Consider the following 21,379-nt stretch of genomic DNA (forward strand, 5'->3'; position numbering starts at 1 on the left):
CAGGAGCGGCCTGTGTAAGATATGGTCTGTTCCAGACTGCACGCTGAAGAGGACATTACGAGGTGAGCTCTGACTATGTACTTCTGTCTGTTCATTACCCCGCATGCTCGAAGTGAAAGGTAATTGTTTTCGTCTGTCTGCCTGTCTGGCACTCAAATAAAATTGAAAATCATTCCAAACAGGAAACTTTTTATGCCGTCGATGGAGGCATTATGTTTTCAGGTTGTTCGTCTGGTTTTCCGTCCGTCCGTCTGTCCATGATAGGTTTTCGTTACCGCGATAACTTGACAACGGCTAAAGGGATCTTAGTCAAACTTGGTGCAGGTATGTATAATTAGGTAAAGATGAACTGATTAGATTTTGGAGTCACGAGGTCAAAGGTCAGAGGTCATGTTAGGTACAACTCCTGTTACTGCAATAACTTGTGAACCAGTGATGGGATTCTGACCAAATTTGGCACAATTATGTCGAATGATGTAAAGATTAACTGATTCGATTTTGGCTCAAGAGGTCAAAGGTCAGAGGTCATGTCAGGTACAAATGTGATAATTTGAGAACAGCTGAATGGATTTAAATCAAACTTGGTACAAGTATTATAATGATGTAATAATGTGGGCGCAGGCATATCGTTCGATGTCGTGACGTCGAAGAGTGTCGTTCTAGTTTTTAATGATTTCATGACACAAACAACAGGCACAAATAACTAATAAATCTAATGTGCTAAATAAGGTTGTGTACAAGACAGTGCATCAATGTCTGTAAACTTCCAAAATATATATATTTTTCTTTTTTTCTACAACCCTTAAAATCTTCATTTTATTTCAATTGAATTATATACCGTACTTGAGCACTCAAGAACACAAATCACCATCTTGGCATTTTTAAATCCTTTCTGTTTAGCAGTATTTTGACAAATACTACGGCATTTACATACAGAAAAAATACAGCATTTTACGTCGTCTCGACCAATCAAATTTTCCGCTCGCAGACCCTGCCTATGTCCTTGTTTCTCAAGACTGCATGGGGTAAGGTGCTTTACGAACTTTCTAGTTTTCTTATGTCACTGCCGTGATCCGGTGACCGCTGCGGGTCTTATACTCGAGGTCATTCTCCACTGTTAAAACACTTTACCTATTCTCTAACCATGCTCATATCAACAGTTGGGTGACCAGATGCATTTTCCAAATGCACATGAATGTCAACAGGACCTACTCCCTCTACATGAGAAAAAGGTGTTCGGTTTCAGCTCTGCTTTATACACGTGTCAAACTTGGCAGCCATTTTAAACGAGTCATGTTGTTTTTGTCAGGTGTCAAATCGGGATAGAAGGTTGGGAAGTGTTCTTTCAGGAGGAATTTGGTTGCCTTCTGAAGGAGCCTTCTTCTTACGGAGCCTTCTTACGCTCCGTAAGAAGGCACTCTGTCTTGCGCTCCGGTTCAGCTCTGGAAGAAGGAGAGTGCCTTCTTACGGAGCTGAAAATAAATGAAGGCATTACTGTACTCAATACTGACTCTTGTATATTGATAATTTCTGGAAAGTTTAACAACTTGTGTCTGATAAGATTTGTATTGATTTATTGGAGACTTGAATGTGAACTCTTCTTTAGGCAATCAATCTTAACTCTTTTTCTGTTCTCAAATTTAAGGCAGGTGCCTACATGCTTATCCTTAGCCAGACACTCCCACTGTTTGTTTGTAGGCCACAATCAGAATGTGGGTGCAATTGTATTCCATCCGGAGGCCACAGTAGGCCTTGACCCAGCTGCCTGCAATCTGGCCTCGTGTGCTGGTGATGGCTCGGTAAAGCTCTGGAACCTCAAGAGGTGAGTCTCGGTCTACCTGTAGTTGTACTGCATGCTTTTGCCTTTTCCTCTCTAAAATGTATAGAGCCTGGCCCATGTCCACTGCAAAGAAAGGCACAATTGAATGATTCCATTTTACTTGATCGATCTTTCATTACATCCTCCAGAAAATCAGTACTTAAGAGAAGAAAGTATCTGCATCCAGTTTATTTTTAACCACAATTCTTTGGCTGCTCTCGACAGTGCACCTTAAGGTGCATCATCCTGCTGCTTTGGGGTGTGAGAATGTGCAAATGTATTCCCTTGTAAGTTCATTTTTCATCAAACGTTTTTAGTTTATCATTACAGTTCATTCAACCTAAATTTTCCAACAAGTCAGTTCATCAAATTTCTGCCCTGCTAGAGCTGCCCCGGTCAACTGCAAGTGCTGTCATTGTGAAGTGGAAACATATAGGAGCAACAAAAGCTCAGCCGCGAAGTGATAGGCCACACAAGCTCACAGAACGGGACCAAAGAGTGCTGAAGCACTTAGCGCGTAAAAATCATCTGTTCTCGGTTGCAACACTCACTACCGAGTTCCAAACTGCCTCTGGAAGCAACGTCAGCACAACAACTGTTCGTCGGGAGCTTCATGAAATGGGTTTCCATGGCCGAGCAGCCGCACACAAGCCTAAGATCACCATGCACAATGCCAAGCGTTGGCTGGAGTGGTGTAAAGCTCGCCGCCATTGGACTCTGGAGCAGTGGAAACGCGTTCTCTGGCGTGATGAATCACCCTTCACCATCTGGCAGTCTGACGGATAAATATGCCAGGAGAACGCTACCTGCCCGAATGTAGAGTGCCAACTGTAAAGTTTGGTGGAGGTGGAATGATCGTCTGGAGCTGATTTTCATGGTTCGGGCTAGGCCCTTTAGTTCCAGTGAAGGGAAATCTTAACGCTACAGCATACAATGACATTATAGATGATTGTGTGCTTCCAACTTTGTGGCAACAGTTTGGGGAAGGCCCTTTCCTGTTTCAGCATGACAATTCCCCTGTGCACAAAGCGAAGTCCATACAGAAATGGTTTGTCGAGATCGGTGTGGAAGAACTTGACTTGCTTGCACAGAGCCCTGACCTCAATACCATCTAACACCCTTGGGATGAATTGGAACGCCGACTGGGAGCCAGGCCTGATTTCCCAACATCAGTGCCCGACCTCACAGTGATATGAAGAAGAAGAAGAAGAAGAAGAAGAAGAAGAAGAAAGTTGTACACACAACACGAACACCCCACTTGGAGTCCATGTACCACTATGTTGTTCTCCGGCAATGATGTCTGTGTAAATGGTGCGCTTGATGCAACACAAAGCTGGCAATATATCTTTCAATTACATTGGACTCTATTTTATAAGATTGTGATATTTAATGCAATATTGAGCAGCCATTGTTCTTTTAACCAAATTAAAATTGTCATTGGCACTGTGGCCCCGCAGTTTGTGTGCATTCCTTCATGCAAGTCACCTTTATTTCATTTTAACAACATGCATGCTGTGTGGTCATAGTAATATGTCAAACAAGAACAGTGTTTAAAATTGGGACTGTAAGTTTTGAGCAGTGTGTTTCTGCAGCGACGAACCTGTGGCCGATATCGAGGGGCACACTGCACGTGTGGCACGTCTAGCGTATCACCCATCTGGACGCTTTTTGGGAACCACGTGGTGAGTATTCAATGTCACAACTACAAAGGCACTCGGTAGAGCGCATACCTCCATCAGGCTGAATAGTTTGTTTTGTATCCCACTGATAGTCCGGATCTGGATTCGGACCTGAACCAAAATCTAATCGGCTTGTTCTTGTCACCAAACCAAATCATCCATCAAGTTCTGTCATAACTCGTCCACAACGTTTTAAAATATCATGTTGTATATCGGTTTTCGCCCAATCTCTCAATGGTGAAGAATCACTTCAAAAATTAAATCTCGTATTCGAATCCATATTCAGATCTTCACCAAAATCGAATCTATTTATCCTTGTCAGACACCCAACCAGCCCACCAAGTTTCGTCAAAATCCGTCCACAACCTTTTGAGATATCCTGCTATGTATAGTTTTTGGTCCTATCTCCCAATGGTGAAGAATCACTTTAAAAATTCGAATATCTGGATCCGAAACTGGATCTTCACCAAAATCTAACCATTTCGTCCGTGTCACATGCACAACCCCTCTGTTAAATTTCGTTTGAATCCGTCAACAACTTTTTGACATATCTTGTTCACAGACAGACAAATTTGTTTTATTTTTATAGTACATACTTTATAGATGCACTCACATTCTTGATAGTACATCCGTTAGACATACTCACATTGTAATAATACATATTTTATAGATGTGCACGCATTCTAAAAGTATTGTACTGTAAGACCCCGGTTTCCATTGGGGATGCGTTCCTGAAAGGAGTGGCGAATATCAAAACGACAAAAATCAAAGCAATTTTTATCATAAGAAATCATGGAATAAGGGGGAATGTGTTCCTCACGTCTCCATTTCACGTATTATATTTTACTCTTTACCTGTGAAATTACCTTTTTTAATTAATTAGTTATACTCAAGTACACATACATATAAACAAATAAATAAAAACAAACTTCTTCTTCCTCTTTCTTCAATTAACGGCAGAGTTTTTATGGTTTCTGGAGGGAGGCATTCGGTGTTTAGTATTGGTGTCCATGGTGTCCCGGCTGGGATTTTTGAGAGAGATCAAAGTGGAACTTTTGCAATCGTGAAGAGCAATAAGGCGGCAGTTTGCAGGGCTCTTGGTTCTTTGGACGGTGAGAGAGAGAGAGCAAAAAGAGGGCCGTCACAGCTCCTCACCGGCTCTGTGAGCGTCGCCGTCGTCGGTTCGGCACCATGTTGGACGCTCGGGTGTGGGAAGCATTGGACATGGCCACCCTGTACTGCCGACTTCATTCAACGATCTCGTTGAGCAAGCCGAGTGCCGGCCGACTAAAATAAACCTTTTTTTTTTATCTTTCCCCTTGTGTGTTTTTGTGTTTGTGTGGTGGGTCCATCAAAGTAGCGAAAATTTATTTTACCTCAACCTTTATTTCACATTTCATTTACTTTCATTAAATCCATATTGTCGCATTGCATTTGTTGTCTTGTTTGCATGGTGTTGGGTTCAGGAATAAACCAGTGTGGCTTCTGTCCAGGTAAGCACCTCATTGCCTTCTGTCCTGCGCTTGCCATAAAAACCACTGGCATTATTCGGCAGTTTGCCTCGGAAATTAAAGACCATTCCGGCTATCCGTCCAAGGCTGGGGTTCATCGGCTACGGATTTGACAGTATGCATCGTAGTCAGAGGTAAACTTACCCCGGCAACATTAACGGCACGTTCACCCGCATGCATTCGACGAATAACATTGAATTTCATTTCTAAGGTAACACTTTTACAACGCCTCTTAGCCAAACGACAGCACAATACATTTATTTGTGCGTGAAGCAAAGTTAGATCTTTCGGCGATTTTGCAATCTCCCAATTTGGTACTTCAGCGATGTATTCTGGGGTCCTTATGAGTCTTGTAGGTTATGAAAATGCTCGAGAATAAAAGATATGTGTTTTAAAGGGACGTACGTGCGAGTTGAGGCGATGCAGATCGGGTCATGGCATTAATAAGGTGATGACGTAAAAAGGGGAGATGTAAATTGGGGTATAGACGTGCTCGTATTGTAATAGTACATTCTCGAAAGAGGTAAGCCTGGTGTTGGCTTAACGGTTAGGGTGCCGGCCTGGGATCCTAGGATCCTGGGTTCGAATCCCGGTCAATCGCTGAATTAACGCCGGGGTGGTTGACTCAGCCTTTCATCCTTCCGAGGTCGGCAAATTGAGTACCAGTTCACTGGTAATTCCCTGTCTGTCGCAAGAGGCGACTAACAGTGTTGGCGGCGGCGGTAAAACATTGCTTCAAAAAGGGGACCACGGTGTCCAAAAAAGGCCAACCCCCACTCTGCGGGGGAAAATGTCCTCTAAAGATGGTTCTATCCTCTATTGAGGTACTGGGTTGAAAAAGTTGATGTGTAATACTGGCTACCACCAGGTGGTGTTTGTGGCCTACATTAGCACTGCATTATTTGTGGACAGACAACCAAATGGACTCAAATGCCATACCCTCTCCTCTGGCATGGGGAATACAATTAAACTCTTCTCAATCTCTGAGGTGTTTTGACCTGAAAAATAAAATATAAAAACGGAATTTCAGCGAATACTTTGTCAAGTCATTTGCACTGTTGAGGTTCTTGTTGCTCTCAAGTAAGGGTGTGTGGTGTGTTTGTCTAGCTATGACGCCTCATGGCGGCTGTGGGACCTGCAAGCACAGCAGGAAATCTTGCACCAGGAGGGGCATAGTAAGGCTGTCTACGACATCGCCTTTCATGGAGATGGCTCCCTCGCGGCGACCAGGTAAATGATACTTCTCGTGGCAAGAACGTTAATGTCGAGCAAAAAGGTGAGAGAGAGAGAGAGAGAGAGAGTGAGAGTGAGAGTGAGAGTGTGAGAGAGTGTGAGAGTGAGAGTGAGAGTGAGAGTGAGAGTGAGAGTGAGTGAGTGTGAGTGTGTGTGTGTGTGTACACACACACACAGACTTGGCATTTAATATGGAATTTTTTTTTTTCTTGACTTGGGTTTACTTTCTTAACTCAGTATATCAATCTGGTGAGTTTCTTTTACACTTTGGTGATTTATTTGTTAAAAGAACCATGTTACTGATTGTCTGTCGCAGCAAGAAGTCAACAACAGGATTATATCACAGGTGGCGTGGCAAAATGTACAGACAGGTGCATTTGATGATTGGCTTCACAGTCGGGCATACAAGGGTTGTTGCGTTCGGTATTAGTGGAAAACAACTGCTGCACGTATACAAAAGTTATTGCCGCTTCCTCTGGAGATGGTCCGTCAACTCGACAATGCTGTTTGTCATGGAGTGGTGGCTTTACGAAATTACGGCATGAAACAGTGTGCTATTGCTCGGCAGTATGGCATCACTCAAGGTCAGGTGTCAAAGATCCTGAAACGAAATGCTCAGAGGGGTGTCCCTCCTCCAATACCGAGGCCAGGACGTCCCCTCAGAACCACAAGGAGGGATGATCGCCAGCTGCACCGGTTAGTCCGCAATGACCGTACCAAGTCAGCTAATCGGCTTAGGGCTGAGTGGCAGCAACTGACAAATGTGACTGTATCCAGAAGGCTAGTCAACCAACGACTGGTTCAAGCAGGCTATCATGCCAGGCGTCCCCTGAGAAAGCCACGCCTGACCAGACAACACCACCAGCGCTGATTGCAGTGGGCCAGAGAGCACCGTCAATGGCAGCCAGGACACTGGAATCACGTGATCTTCAGTGACGAGTCTAGATTTATGGTCTATCGTCAAGATGGCCGTGTCTGAGTGTGCAGACAAGTGCATGAAGCCTACAACAAAGATTGTATAGTGCCAAGAGTCCAAGCTGGAGGTGGTGGGGTGACCGTTTGGGCTGCTTTTCATGCAGGGGGCAAAACTGACCTCGTTGTTCTGAATGGAAACCTGAACCAGTTCAAGTTCAGGGCCATTCTGGAAGAAACATTGCTTCCATTTGCTCGTGCAGCCTTTCGAGGAAACTTTGTCTTCCAAGATGACAATGCACGGCCTCATCGTGCTCGCATGATCCAACACTTTCTTGCTGACCGTGGTGTAGAGCATATGGAGTGGGCTGCCATGTCCCCGGATATGAATCCGATAGAGAACTTGTGGGCAGAATTAACGCGTCAAATCGACCACTTGGACGAGCAGCCGATCTCTGTGCGTGAATTGCAGCAGGCTATTGTCACTGCATGGCAAGCAATTCCTGTCCAAACCTTGGCAAATCTCGTGAACAGCATGCCTCAACATGTACGTGCTCTCCTGAATGCTTGTGGGGGTTACACGAAGTACTGAACTGTAATTTTACTGTCCGTAATCCCAGTCGTAATTTAACTTTTGTTTTTGTTAAAAAACAAATTTGGCTAATGTGCAAAATAAAGAGATACTTCTGGAAAACGTACAGAAGTTTAACACAGTACTGTCCATGAATTGAGTTCGATATCAGTTTACATCACTTTCAAAGATCAATTTATTTGTTTTGAAATGTCAAATGTGGTTTTTGTTTCTTTTTTTTTTTTTGTATACAAGATCGAGGCTCGTGAAAGAGCGAACATTAATCACACAGAAAGACAAACCGACACATAAAACATAACATCGGGAGCGGTAGACAAGATGGGGAGAGAGGGGGAAGGACACAAACACAACATTTGAGAGCAGGGACCGAGAGACATGGAGACATCGAGAGATCTGAGAGAGGGCGAGGGCTTTGGGGGGGGGGGGCATGGGAAGGGGGCGGTGGGAGAGGTATAAAACATATGGACACTGCCAGGACTTCCAGGAAAGAAGTTGGAATTTCAAACAAGGTGGATCTGGGGTGAATTAGCGGGGGTAGAAAAGATCAAGGTTTTGGATGGGGGAAGATAAGAGATTGTGGTGAACAGCTGTTTTAAAGACCTGGAGGGAGGAGTGGGATTGAAGGGAGTGAGGGAGTTTGTTCCAGAGGCGGGAGAAAAGAGGAATGAAAGAGTGGAGGTGAGCAGAGAGCCGAGATTTCGGCTGTTTAACCATCAGAGGGTTGCTGGCAGATCTTGTGCGACCTGTAGGAATATTTGGGGGACAGAGCACAGAGAGAGCTGGGGGTGCAAGGCCGGAGAGGAGTCGGTAGAAGACAGAAAGACCACCTACCTGCCTGCGGTGAGTGAGTGAAAGGCCCTCAGAGATAGCTTCATCGCGGGAGATTCCAATAATTCTGAAAGCTTTGGTTTCAACAGCGTGAAGCCGAGCTAGGTGTGAGGCAGGAGCACCGGCCCATAGGGGAGAACAGTATTCCATTGAGCTGCGGATGAAAGCCTTGTATGTGGTGAGGAGCTCAGGTGTGCCGAGGAAGGACTTCGCACGACGGAGGATGCCCAGTCGGCGACTGGCTTTGGAGGCCAGCTTGCAAATGTGGTTTTCCCAAGAAAGATCATGGCAGATAGTGAGACCCAAAATCTTGAGCGACAGAACTTCTTGGAGAGGATTGTTGAGAAAGTAGATGGGAGGGTTGTCCAGTCGATCTTTTCGGAGAGACATAGTAAGAGTGTGAGATTTGTCAGGATTGAAAGACATGTTCCACTTGTTTGACCAGTCTGTGATTTTGTCCAGGTCTTCAGAGAGTGAGGAGGCAGCAGACTGCCGATCTGAGGGAAGAGGAATGGAGCGGCAGAGAGTGGAGTCATCAGCAAAGAGATAGAGAGGATTTTCGAGAGAGTCAGAGAGATCATTGATGAAGACCAGAAAAAGCACGGGGCCCAGAACACTGCCTTGGGGAACTCCAGCCTGAACAGGAAGAGGAGATGAGAGAAACCCATTCAGGGCCACACGTTGACGACGACTAGAGAGGAAGTCCGCCAGCCATGCGTGGAGATTTCCATGGATACCAAAGGAGGAGAGTTTGGTGAGCAGAGCGGGGTGCCAGACCGTGTCGAAGGCACGTGATATGTCGAGGGAGACAGCTCTAATTTCCTGTTTGGCATTGAGGACCTCCATCCATTGTTGAGACAGCAGAAGCAGCATGTCCAGAGTAGAGTGACCTGGTCTGAAACCAAATTGATGATCAGAGATCAAGCCATTGGAGAAGAGGAAAGATTTCATATCCGAAGCAATGATGGATTCCATGACTTTGCTGATAATTGGGAGAAGGCTGATTGGTCTGTAGTTGCTAGGATCTGTTTTTGCACCTTTTTTGTGCAAAGCGGTGATGTTGGCTGATTTCCAAGCAGATGGCAGTTGACCTTGAGCAAAAGAGAGGGTGAAGAGAACAGAGAGAGGGTGAGATAGAGCAGCAGAGCAGGATTTTAGGACCCGTGGGCTGATGCCGTCGGGTCCAGTTGCAGAATCAGAGTCGAGGGTTGACAGAAACTTTTCCACCTTGTCAGGAGGAAAGGACACGGAGTCCAGGAGCAGCAGGGTACGACTGGGTATGGTGGGTACAGAGAGGGATGGGTTTGGGACACAAGATTTAGAGGCAAACACAGAGTTGAGGCATTCAGCTTTTTCACGTGCGGAGTCAGCTGTGTAGCCGTTTGAGGTAAGGGAGGGGATGGAGGGGGAACAAACACCAGAAACGGATTTGACCAGACGCCACCAGGATTTGGAAGAGGGAGACAGATAAGAGAGTTCGGTCTTGAGAACGGAGAGATATTGTTTCCTGGCTCTCCTGAGGGTGGACACACACTTGTTTCGGGCTTTGTGAAAGGAAATGAGATTTCCTTCCGTTGGATTTGCTTTCCAGGAGACGAAGGCAAGTTGTTTCTGGGCAACAGCCTCACCACAAGATTCCGTGTACCATGGACGGGAGGAAGGGTATGACAACTGAAGACGAGATGGGATAAATCTGTGCATGAGAGAGAGCAATTTACTTTGGAAGAATTCCCAGGATGACTTGATGTCAGAGGTGGTAGAGATGGGAGACCAGTCCAGATGATTGATGGCTGCTTGAAGACCGTGCCAGTTGGCCTGAGTGAAATGCCAGACTCGTCGACGCTGAGCAGGCTCCCTGAGGATGGTCAGAGAGATGTCCACTTTAACAAGGACATGATCAGATGATCCGATCGGAGCAGAAGAAGAGCAGCAGACGTTTTCAGGGAAGTTAGTCATAACCAAGTCCAGAAGAGAAGATGTTCCGTTGACTGAGATCCGGGTCGGGAAATTGACAGATTGTGTCAGTCCCAGTGAGTCGCAGAAGTCCTTTGCTGAGGAGCCATGGCTGGTGAGAGAGGTACCCACACCCAGCCAACTGGCATGATGACAGTTGAAATCACCACATATGAGGAAGAGAGAGTTGGGATGAGTAGATAGAAGTTGGTCCATATCATCAGACAGCGAGATGTAGATGGAGTCATCACTGTTTGGTGGACGGTACAACACACATATGAACAAGAGGTGGGAGCGAAGGGGAAGCCGTAGCCAGAGGTATTCCTGGGGGTGAGGTGGAGAGAGTGCAGTGCAGGGCGAGTGAGGAAGAGAGTTTTTGATAAAGATAGCAACCCCGCCTCCAGGACGAGGCTCAGGTCTATCATACCGGAGGAGGGAGTAGCCCGGGAGAGATACTATGGAATCAGAGACATCATAAAGGAGGAAAGTTTCTGTTAAGCAGATCACGTCTGGTTTGACAGAAGCAACCTGTATGGAGAGATCAGTTAAGTTTGAACGAAGGCCCCGGATGTTTGAGGTCCATACCGTTAATGAAGAGGAAGGGGGAGCATCAGATACAGAACAGGGGGGAGGAGGGGTAGGGTAAGATGTGGAAGAGGTGGAAGAGGTAGGGAGAGCTGTTGAAGGTGTGTCAGAGATTTCAGAATAGCTCGGAGAAAGGGAAGGATGGGGCGGACAAAAGGTTTGATGGTGATTGGGTGAGCCACAATGAGGTGTTATTTGAGGAGGGGGAAGAGCGAGGCAGAAGGTTGGGGGAGATGGAGGTGAGAGTTTGAAGGGGGAAGAAGCGGGGAGGACGCTTTGAGGAGGGGGAGTGAGAGGGGGGAAATTGAGAAGCAATGAGGGTGGGGAGATTTGAAGGGGAGGGGTGAGGGGGGAGTTTGGGAGGGAAGGGACAAGGGGAGGGATTTGAAAGGGATGGGATATGGGGGAGATTTGGAGGGGAGGGGTGAGGCAGGAGTCTAGGAGGGGAGGGGAGGGGCGAGGGGGCGTCTTGGCGGGGAGGGGTGAGGGGGTAGTTTAGGAGGGAGGGGGTAGTTTAGGAGGGAGGGGGCAAGGGGGGAGATTTGAAAGGGATGGGTGATGGGGAAGATTTGGAGGGGAGGGGTGATGGGGAAGATTTGGAGGGGAGGGGTTATGGGGAAGATTTGGAGGGGAGGGGTGAGATTGGATTTTTGAAAGTGTACGATTTATGGGAAACGAACATTTATTGCAAAATGAGTTTCTTGTGACCTTCGAGTTAAAAATACGTTTAAGGATGCTGGATGGAGGATGGAGTGCAGGAGAGTTTAGGGAATGTAGAAAAAAGGCACTATAGGAGATGGATATTTTTTTTGGGATGAATTGATTTGGTGAGCAAGTCGAAAGCAGCCTTTTAAAGAAGAAGAAGAAAAAGGTGGTATAAAATATGACGGAATACATAACTTGAGGGGAAAGTGTAAACATTGAAGGTTAATGAGTGAAAACTATCTGGGGAAATGGGGGAGAAACACGTGGTCGAAGAACGAACGAACGAATAAGAATGAATAAACGAATGAGAACAGAGATGGAAATGTTTTTTTTTGTTTTTTTTGTTTTGTTTTTTTTGAGTTGAGATTTACACAAGGAAGTAGGCTATGGGTGAAAAGACTGGGAATACAGAGAACGAAAGTTATTGGATCACAAACGACGGACCGCTGAGAGAAAAACAAAGCCTCAAGGTTGTACAGTGCACACTGTACAAGGCCTCAAGACACGACACGAATTAACACGATTTTCAATACAGGTATGAAAGATTTGCACCGAAAAATCTTCGTCGGGACACAATATACGTACACCACCATAAATAAATACAGTTTTAACGAAAATACAAATGGGAACAATCACTTAACTTCGATTTCAAATCGTTCGCGACGCGGCAAAGGCCTTGCTTGCGACACGGCAAACAGACGATCAATTTATGAAAGATAAACACCGAGAAACAACCAAAGTTGCACACAATAACTTCACACACCGAAAGATAAATACAGTTTCGACAAAATACAATTGTGAACAGACTTAACTTCGAAAAACGTGGAGACCGTGTGGAGCTTCGAAAATCCCTCCCACCGTCTCCGAGATCTCCGTCTCCGAGATTTTAAAGGTCACATTAACAAAATCGAGAATAATTTCAACATAATTCCAATGAACCTTTGGTTCTAAGACATCTTGAAAAGTAAGTTCACCCCCACAAAAAAAATATTCCATATTAAATGCCAAGTCTGTATATATCCCTGCATTATACTCGATAAAGTTGGATTTGAGATCAAAATATGAATACTGGGCAAGAGTACAGAAGGTTATCTTTCATTGATTATTTCTATACATATATGTTTTATCATTGCAGAACATTAGCACTTTTATGTTCTTTTTTATGCTCTGACGCACCTGAGCTCAATTTGGAGTGACCTGAGCTCGTAACGCCACCTGGTGGAAGGCACTACTACATGCCAGAATAAAATATGACAATTCTCTGCATGAAACCTATAGAGGCCCAGACGTCATAGTTTGGACGGGTTCTGTATGGACGGGTTCTTTGCTGGCATCATCAAATGTTGAAGATTATCTTTAAACAGAGTGCGATTGTAATGGAGATTTGTTTTTCCTTGTTGATGCATCAAGTGCTTTGTCTGTGCAGTGGCCTTGATGCTTTTGCTCGTGTCTGGGACCTTCGTACTGGCCGTTGCATCATGTTCATGGAGGGTCACCTTAAGGAGATTTTCAGCATTGACTTCTCACCGAATGGGTATGGCACGAAGCGTCAATTTAATTCACAAGACCTTTGTTTGTTTTCAAATGGAATGTGCTTATTTTGGGATTGACCTCCTAATATTCAATGCCGATGCTCGTGGAGGAACTAGAATGTGCAACGGATTGAGATGTAACAGAACAGAAGGGACAGCAGAAAAAGAGGCGAAACCGGACGGTGCCTTTTGGAGAGGGATATTGAGTGTGAGGTTTGCGAAGTTTTTTTTGTATGCATAGTCGAGGCTCGTGGAAGAGCTCATACACTGTATTGATCAGGAGCTAACAGACACGCAAAACACACATGCATGGGGTGGACAAGGTGTAAACTGGAAAATTGGAAGGAGAAAGGACTTGGGTGAGGCTAACGAGGGAAGAAAAGGATCGTGGTTTTGGATTTGGAACGATCTGACATGGTGGTGAATAGATTCAAAAACATATTCCAAGTGTTTGACCAACTTGTGATTTTATCTTTCTGTATTTTATCATTTTCCTTCGCTTTCAAAATGCGGCCATTTTTTTTTTTTTTTTTTTTTTTTTTTACATGGATGGTCAGCATAATGAAGCCACACTCTGGTGAGCTGCTCGGTGACATTAGGCCTCATCCCATATGAAGGGAAATGAGGAGGAGGAATAAGAACCCGTCTTCTGTGACATAACTCTTGCAACTCACCAGTTTGAGAAGCCCACAGTTTGAAAGCAAATTTATTCCGGTTTTCCTGCAGATACCATGTGGCCACAGGCAGTGCAGACAACAGCTGCAAGATTTGGGATCTGCGCAACCGTGCCTGCTCGTACACCATTCCTGCCCATCATAACCTGCTCTCCAAAGTAAAGTTTCAGCGTAAGTATGACGTCTGGCAAAGGCTTCCCAAACTACCTCGTGTACAGTCACATCCATAATAATAATAATAATAATTCATTTATTTTGTATAGCGCTTTTCCAGAAGCCCAAAGGCGCTTTGACAGAGTACATCCATAACTGGCATTCGCTAAGACTCCGGTTGGTAATTGTAATGTATTAGCTTCAGTATGGTATGCCCCTTACAACAACAACAACAACATGCATTTTAAGGCCATTTTCCCTGCTAGAGCGGGGGTTAGCCTTGCGGTCCCCATGACAATCTTCTCCATTTTGCCCTATTTTCTGCATCTCTCCTTGTTAACCCCCTTGCCCACATTTCTTCTTCCACCATCTTTAGCCAAGTCTTTCTCGGTCTTCCCCGTCCTCTACTTCCTTCTACATTAACTTCCATCACTCTTCTCAACCAGTCACTTTCATCCTTCCTCAATACATGACCAAACCATCTCAACCTGTTCCTCTTCACAGCATCAATCACAGGCAATATTCCCATCATCTTTCGCAATTCATCATTTGTCTTCCTCTCTCTCAACGATACTCCGCACATCCATCGAACCATTCGCATTTCCACCCTTTCCAGCCTTCGTTGCTGCTCTACGTTCATTACCCATGTCTCACTCCCATAAATCATAACACTTCTCACACATGCAGCATACACCTTTCCCTTCAGCTTCAGCGACACTCTCCTCCTCATCAGCACGCCACTCAGTTCCCGAAACTTCTTCCATGCACATCTCACTCGAGCAACCGTTGCCGAGTCTGATCCACCTTCTCCATTCAGCATGTCTCCGAGGTAGCAAAATGTTTTCACACCTTCCAGCTTCACGCCGCCTCCAAGATCCAACTCAACATTTCCTCCATCTGCAGCTCCCTCTGCGCACACCTTACATTTGAATGTAGCTGCCACACTGGTAAATGACCCTCTCAGACCACTACATTTTTGATGAACCCACTCAGCACACATTGTACATTGGATGGAGTTCACTCCGACACCCTTCCTGCACACAGCACACGGCCACTTCCCAGTTCTTTCCACCTCACCACATGCTTTACCACTTGCCATCACCTTTGTCTTTCCGATATTCACCTTCAGACCTTTTGTCTCCATACATTCCTTCCACTTGTTCATCTTTTCCTTCAGTCCATCCATACTTTCCGCAATCAACACCAGATCATCTGCATACAACAACTCCCACGGTAAACCCTCCTTTACGTTCTGAGCCAGCACCTCCATCACAGCTACAAATAGTAGTGGACTTAGTACCGACCCCTGATGCACTCCCACCTTCACCTCAAACTCACCACTGTTCCCGTCCTTCGTCCTTACAGCTGTGCGTGCTCTTTTGTACATTGCCATCACTACTCTGATCAACCATTCCTCCACTCCTAACTTCCTCAATGCCCATGTCAATACTTTGCGTGGAACCCTATCGAATGCTTTCTCCAGATCAACAAACCCAAAAAACAACTTCTTCCTGTTCTCCATGTACTTCTCCTGCAACTGCCTCACAATGAAAAGCGCATCTGTCGTTCCTCTTCCTGGCATAAATCCAAACTGCATTTCATCGATCTGCACTTTCTTCCTTATCCTCCTTTCCAACACCCTTTCCAATACCTTCATTCCATGCTCCAATAACTTTATCGCTCGGTACGAGCCACACTCCAGAGGGTCACCTTTCCCCTTGTATAGAGGGACGAGGGTACTCAGTTCCCAATCCACTGGAATGTGGCCTTCTTTCACCACCAGATTACAGATCTCTGTCATTCTCTTCACACCCCAACTTCCTGCTGCCTTCAACATATCTCCCACAACTCCCGTCGGCCCTCCCGCTTTTCCACTCTTCATTGCTTTTATCGCTTCCTCAACTTCCTTCTCAGTTATCTTCTCTGCCGGTCCTAAAACTGGGTTACTCTCTATGTTGCCATCCCATTCATTCTCTGTATTCAACAGCATTTCCATATATCTTTTCCATCTTCCTTTAATTCCATCTGGGTCGACAACGATTTGTCCCACTTCATCCTTCAAGCAACTCACCACTTCATGCCCCTTACATTGGGCAGAAAACTGTGCTCAGGAAAGAGTAAACAATTAAGATTAAAAAATGAATTTCATGGACTGCAGAGTGCCAAGGAACAAGCAAATAGAAGGTACAGGTGAGCAATTTTTGATATGCTGCCAACCGGAAACATTGATGATTGGAGGACTGGAGGAAAAAACCAGCATTGTAGACACAATTGGGCGACTGAAGACGTTTAGTATTACAAACTGGGAGAATGATTGAGGATCGAGTTTGACCGCATGGGCAACGTCAACAAAGTAATCAAACGTCCAACCATTTTGGCTGGTTTTGGCGTTCCCATCTGAGCGCTTTCCTCATAATGCAAGACTCCCAGATTCAAATCTCTTGCCGTCTGTTGATTGACATAACGACGGACTCAAACAACACACACATACACGTAGCAACACACACACACATGCGCGTAGCAACACACACACCCACGTAGCAACACACACACGTAGCAACACACACACGGAGCAACACACACACGTAGCAACACACACACATAGCAACACACACACACACGTAGCAATACACACACATACGCTCATAGCAACACACCTGCAAATTTCACACACGGTCAGATCGGTGAATGCGACCAGCGGACCAGCGGGTATACAAACTTCACACATAGACCACCTTTCAGATTACCTTTACACCTCCACAAGCACTCACATGAAGGATCACGCATAACAACCACATTAATGTTAAATTTCATTATTGATCCAGGCGATCGTTTTGTCCATCAGACATTTATTTTTTTTGTACATTCATCGTTTTGTGCATACATATTCAAAATTGTCAATATGAATGCTCAAGGCACGATAATGAGGTTCAATGACTGGGCAACCAAGTCATTATTTTGGTTGCCCTGGATAATCGTTAATGTTGAGCCTTGTCTGATGTCTTTGTGCTAACATGTCATATATTTTATTTCTATATATATATATATATATAATACACAAGCTATTCCATGATCCTGATATCATTTTAAAAATCTGGAGTGCAATTACCTCCACCACCGAAGGTGGATGGATGTTATGTTTTCACCCTTGTGTGTTTGTCTGTATGATTGTGAACAGGATGTCTCAAAAAGTTGCGGACGGACTCCGATGAAATTTGGTGGACATGTTGTGCATGTGACAAGGACGAAATGATTAGATTTTGGTGGATTCAAATCCGGATCTGAGAATTTTTTCAGTGATTCTTCACCATTGAGATGAATTCAGAGAGATAGGCCTAAAATCGATATATAGCACAATGTCTCAAAAAGTTATGGATGGATTCGGACGAAACTTGGTGGATAGTTTGGGTGTGTGACGAGGACAAATCGATGCGATTTAGGTGAAGATCTGGTTCCGGATATAATTATTTAAAATTAAAGTGATTCTTCAGTTGAAGTGATGTTTCAAAAAGTTGTGGGTGGGTTGGGTAAGAAGCAGATTCGGTTTTGGTTCAGGTCCGAATCCAGATCCGAATCCAGATCCGACCTATCAGTGGGATACAAAAAGTAAACTGTTCAGCCTTGTGGAGGTATGTGCGCTCTACCGAGTGCCGTTCTAGTTACCTCTGCCACCAAAGGTGGGCGAAGGTTGTTTTCACCATTGTCTATTTGTCTGTGAGCAGGATATCTCAAAAAAATATGGGCGGATTATGACAAACCTTAGTGTATGAGTTTGGCAGGTGACAAGAACAAGCCGATTGGATATCGATTGAGGTCCAGAAACAACAACAACAACAACATGCATTTTAAGGCCATTTTCCCTGCTCGAGTGGGGGTTAGCCTTGCGGTCCCCATGACAATCTTCTCCATTTTGCCCTATTTTCTGCATCTCTCCTTGTTAACCCCCTTGCCCGCATTTCTTCTTCCACCATCTTTAGCCAAGTCTTTCTCGGTCTTCCCCGTCCTCTACTTCCTTCTACATCAATTTCCATCACTCTTCTCAACCAGTCACTTTCATCCTTCCTCAACACATGACCAAACCATCTCAGCCTGTTCCTCTTCACAGCATCCATCACAGGCTCTATTCCCATCATCTTTCGCAATTCATCATTTGTCTTCCTCTCTCTCAACGATACTCCGCACATCCACGGAACCATTCGCATTTCCACCCTTTCCAGCCTTCGTTGCTGCTCTACGTTCATTACCCATGTCTCGCTCCCATAAATCGTAACACTTCTCACACATGCAGCATACACCTTTCCCTTCAGCTTCAGCAACACTCTCCTCCTCATCAGCACGCCACTCAGAGCCCGAAACTTCTTCCATGCACATCTCACTCGAGCAACCGTTGCCGAGTCTGATCCACCTTCTCCATTCAGCATGTCTCCGAGGTAGCAAAATGTTTTCACACCTTCCAGCTTCACGCCGTCTCCAAGATCCAACTCAACATTTCCTCCATCTGCAGCTCCCTCTGTGCACACCTTACATTTGAATGTAGCTGCCACACTGGTAAATGACCCTCTCAGACCACTACATTTTTGATGAACCCACTCAGCGCACATTGTACATTGAATGGAGTTCACTCCGACACCCTTCCTGCACACAGCACACGGCCACTTCCCAGTTCTTTCCACCTCACCACATGCTTTACCACTTGCCATCACCTTCGTCTTTCCGATATTCACCTTCAGACCTTTTGTCTCCATACATTCCTTCCACTTGTTCATCTTTTCCTTCAGTCCATCCATACTTTCCGCAATCAACACCAGATCATCTGCATACAACAACTCCCACGGTAAACCCTTCTTTACGTTCTGGGCCAGCACCTCCATCACAGCTACAAATAGTAGTGGACTTAGTACCGACCCCTGATGCACTCCCACCTTCACCTCAAACTCACCACTGTTCCCGTCCTTCGTCCTTACAGCTGTGCGCGCTCTTTTGTACATTGCCATCACTACTCTGATCAACCATTCCTCCACTCCTAACTTCCTCAATGCCCATGTCAATACTTTGCGTGGAACCCTATCGAATGCTTTCTCCAGATCAACAAACCCAAAAAACAACTTCTTCCTCTTCTCCATGTACTTCTCCTGCAACTGCCTCACAATGAAAAGCGCGTCTGTCATTCCTCTTCTGGCATAAATCCAAACTGCATTTCGTCGATCTTCACTTTCTTCCTTATCCTCCTCTCCAACACCCTTTCGAATACCTTCATTCCATGCTCCAATAACTTTATCGCTCGGTACGAGCCACACTCCAGAGGGTCACCTTTCCCCTTGTATAGAGGGACGAGGGTACTCAGTTCCCAATCCACTGGAATGCGGCCTTCTTTCACCACCAGATTACAGATCTCTGTCATTCTCTTCACACCCCAACTTCCTGCTGCCTTCAACATATCTCCCACAACTCCCGTCGGCCCTCCCGCTTTTCCACTCTTCATTGCTTTTATCGCTTCCTCAACTTCCTTCTCAGTTATCTTCTCCGCCGGTCCTAAAACTGGGTTACTCTCTATGTTGCCATCCCATTCATTCTCTGTATTCAACAGCATTTCCATATATCTTTTCCATCTTCCTTTAATTACATCTGGGTCGACAACGATTTGTCCCACTTCATCCTTCAAGCAACTCACCCCCATCACGTAACACCTCTCTTTCGCTATGTGCTTTGCAATCCTGAATACTGCTTTCTGACCCTCTTCCGAATCCAAGCGTTCTCCGAGCATTTTCCTACATGCCTCCTGCGCCTTTGCTACCTCTTTCTTTGCAGCCTTCCTGGCTGCCTTATAACTTTCATGCTCTGCTGTTTCTGCTCCCGTACCCTTCGCCTTCTGCCACTCCTTGAACTTCTTCCTCTTCTCGTCAATCCTCTTTCCAACTTCATCATCCCACCACCATGTTTCCGAGTGCCTCGGTCCAGAAACAGATCCGGCCTATCGATGGGATACGAAACCTAAACTGTTATGACGTATGCGCCCTACCGAGTGCTGTTCTTGTTGATGGAGTTAGGCCTCAATGCATATTTACTTGCAGTAAATGGACAAATACGTTCCAGGAGGCATGGAAGAATGCATCAGAGATTTGATTCACTGTAACTGAGATAATAGATTTCAATTTGAAGCATTTTATGGCTCGATGAGCTTTCTGAGCCGTGAAGAATCTTGTCACGTGTCTGTGAGCACCACTCGTAGTGGAATCGGTTTGTCTAAGCAATTTGTTTGGCCACCACATCAATTTGTGCACATTTGGTTATGGTGGTCGTAATGGAGAAAACCTTTTCAGCTGGTACAGGGCAGTTCCTTGTGACCGGTGCTTACGACAACATCGTCAAGGTGTGGTCTCATCCGGGGTGGTCACCACTGAAGACCCTTGCTGGACATGAAGGAAAGGTGATGGGGTTGGATGTGTCTGCAGATGGGCAATTTATTGCCACCTCTTCATACGACCGCACCTTTAAACTCTGGCTCTCTGACTGAGAGGAGGACTTTCCCCAGGCTGAACTTGTTCTCCCGAGTTCAGTGTCCGGAAACTCGAGTGGTGTATCTTGCGCTGAAAAGTCTGTTTTCAAAACAAATTACAAAATAAATTTTTCATAAAATTTCAAAACATTTGTTGTTGGTGTGTATATTAAATATTCTTGTTGCATTATTTAAATATGATGTGGGGGTACCCAGCGCCCCACATGGAAAAGAAACTACGTAGGGGTTCCAGCACACCTGCATTGAAAACGTATGTAGTTGTCGCCCTCAGTGGTGATCTTTTCCTGGCAGTGGTTTCAGGATGTGTTGGACATTGAAAAGCTATGGAGTTATTGGCCTCTTGGTGGTTACCATTTGCCTGTGGGTCAGCGGCAGCACTGCAGCACCCTGGCGTGACTCAGAGCTCTTCTTGAACATTGTCGTCCTCCACAGCATCGATGTGGCACAGAAATGGGTTTTGAAGATGAGAGGAGTCTTTGAAACACAGGAACTAACACTAAAACAAATCAGATTCAATTTTGAGCGTGCACAAGTGTGCAAAAATCGTGTCTAATTTCACATGGATCCACCTCAGACCCACAACAAATCCAAAATATCAACTGACTAATCAATAACCCAGTTGATATGTGCACTTCTCAGACTCCAGAGCAAAAAATAAATAATAAACTGTTGACTTAGCGCAGACA

At 45.3% G+C, this 21,379-nt stretch overlaps 1 protein-coding gene across 3 annotated transcripts in view; it reads left to right on the top strand.

Annotated features, from left to right (window-relative positions):
- Positions 1 to 20,820, top strand: part of PRPF4 (pre-mRNA splicing tri-snRNP complex factor PRPF4) — a 53,438-nt gene extending 32,618 nt beyond the window's left edge. For all 3 annotated transcript variants that reach the window (XM_068103607.2, XM_068103606.2, XM_068103608.2), the window contains 7 exons: positions 4 to 62; positions 1,699 to 1,822; positions 3,412 to 3,501; positions 6,117 to 6,239; positions 13,244 to 13,351; positions 14,076 to 14,194; positions 20,497 to 20,820. In XM_068103607.2, the coding sequence (XP_067959708.1) occupies positions 4 to 62; positions 1,699 to 1,822; positions 3,412 to 3,501; positions 6,117 to 6,239; positions 13,244 to 13,351; positions 14,076 to 14,194; positions 20,497 to 20,690 (817 nt within the window). In that variant the 3' untranslated portion in view covers positions 20,691 to 20,820. The remainder of the gene's footprint in view (positions 1 to 3; positions 63 to 1,698; positions 1,823 to 3,411; positions 3,502 to 6,116; positions 6,240 to 13,243; positions 13,352 to 14,075; positions 14,195 to 20,496) is intronic.
- Positions 20,821 to 21,379: the final 559 nt, after the last annotated feature.

Source organism: Myxine glutinosa, chromosome 3 (assembly GCF_964187855.1).
Source record: "Myxine glutinosa chromosome 3, kmMyxGlut1.1, whole genome shotgun sequence".
Lineage (NCBI taxonomy): Eukaryota > Metazoa > Chordata > Myxini > Myxiniformes > Myxinidae > Myxine > Myxine glutinosa.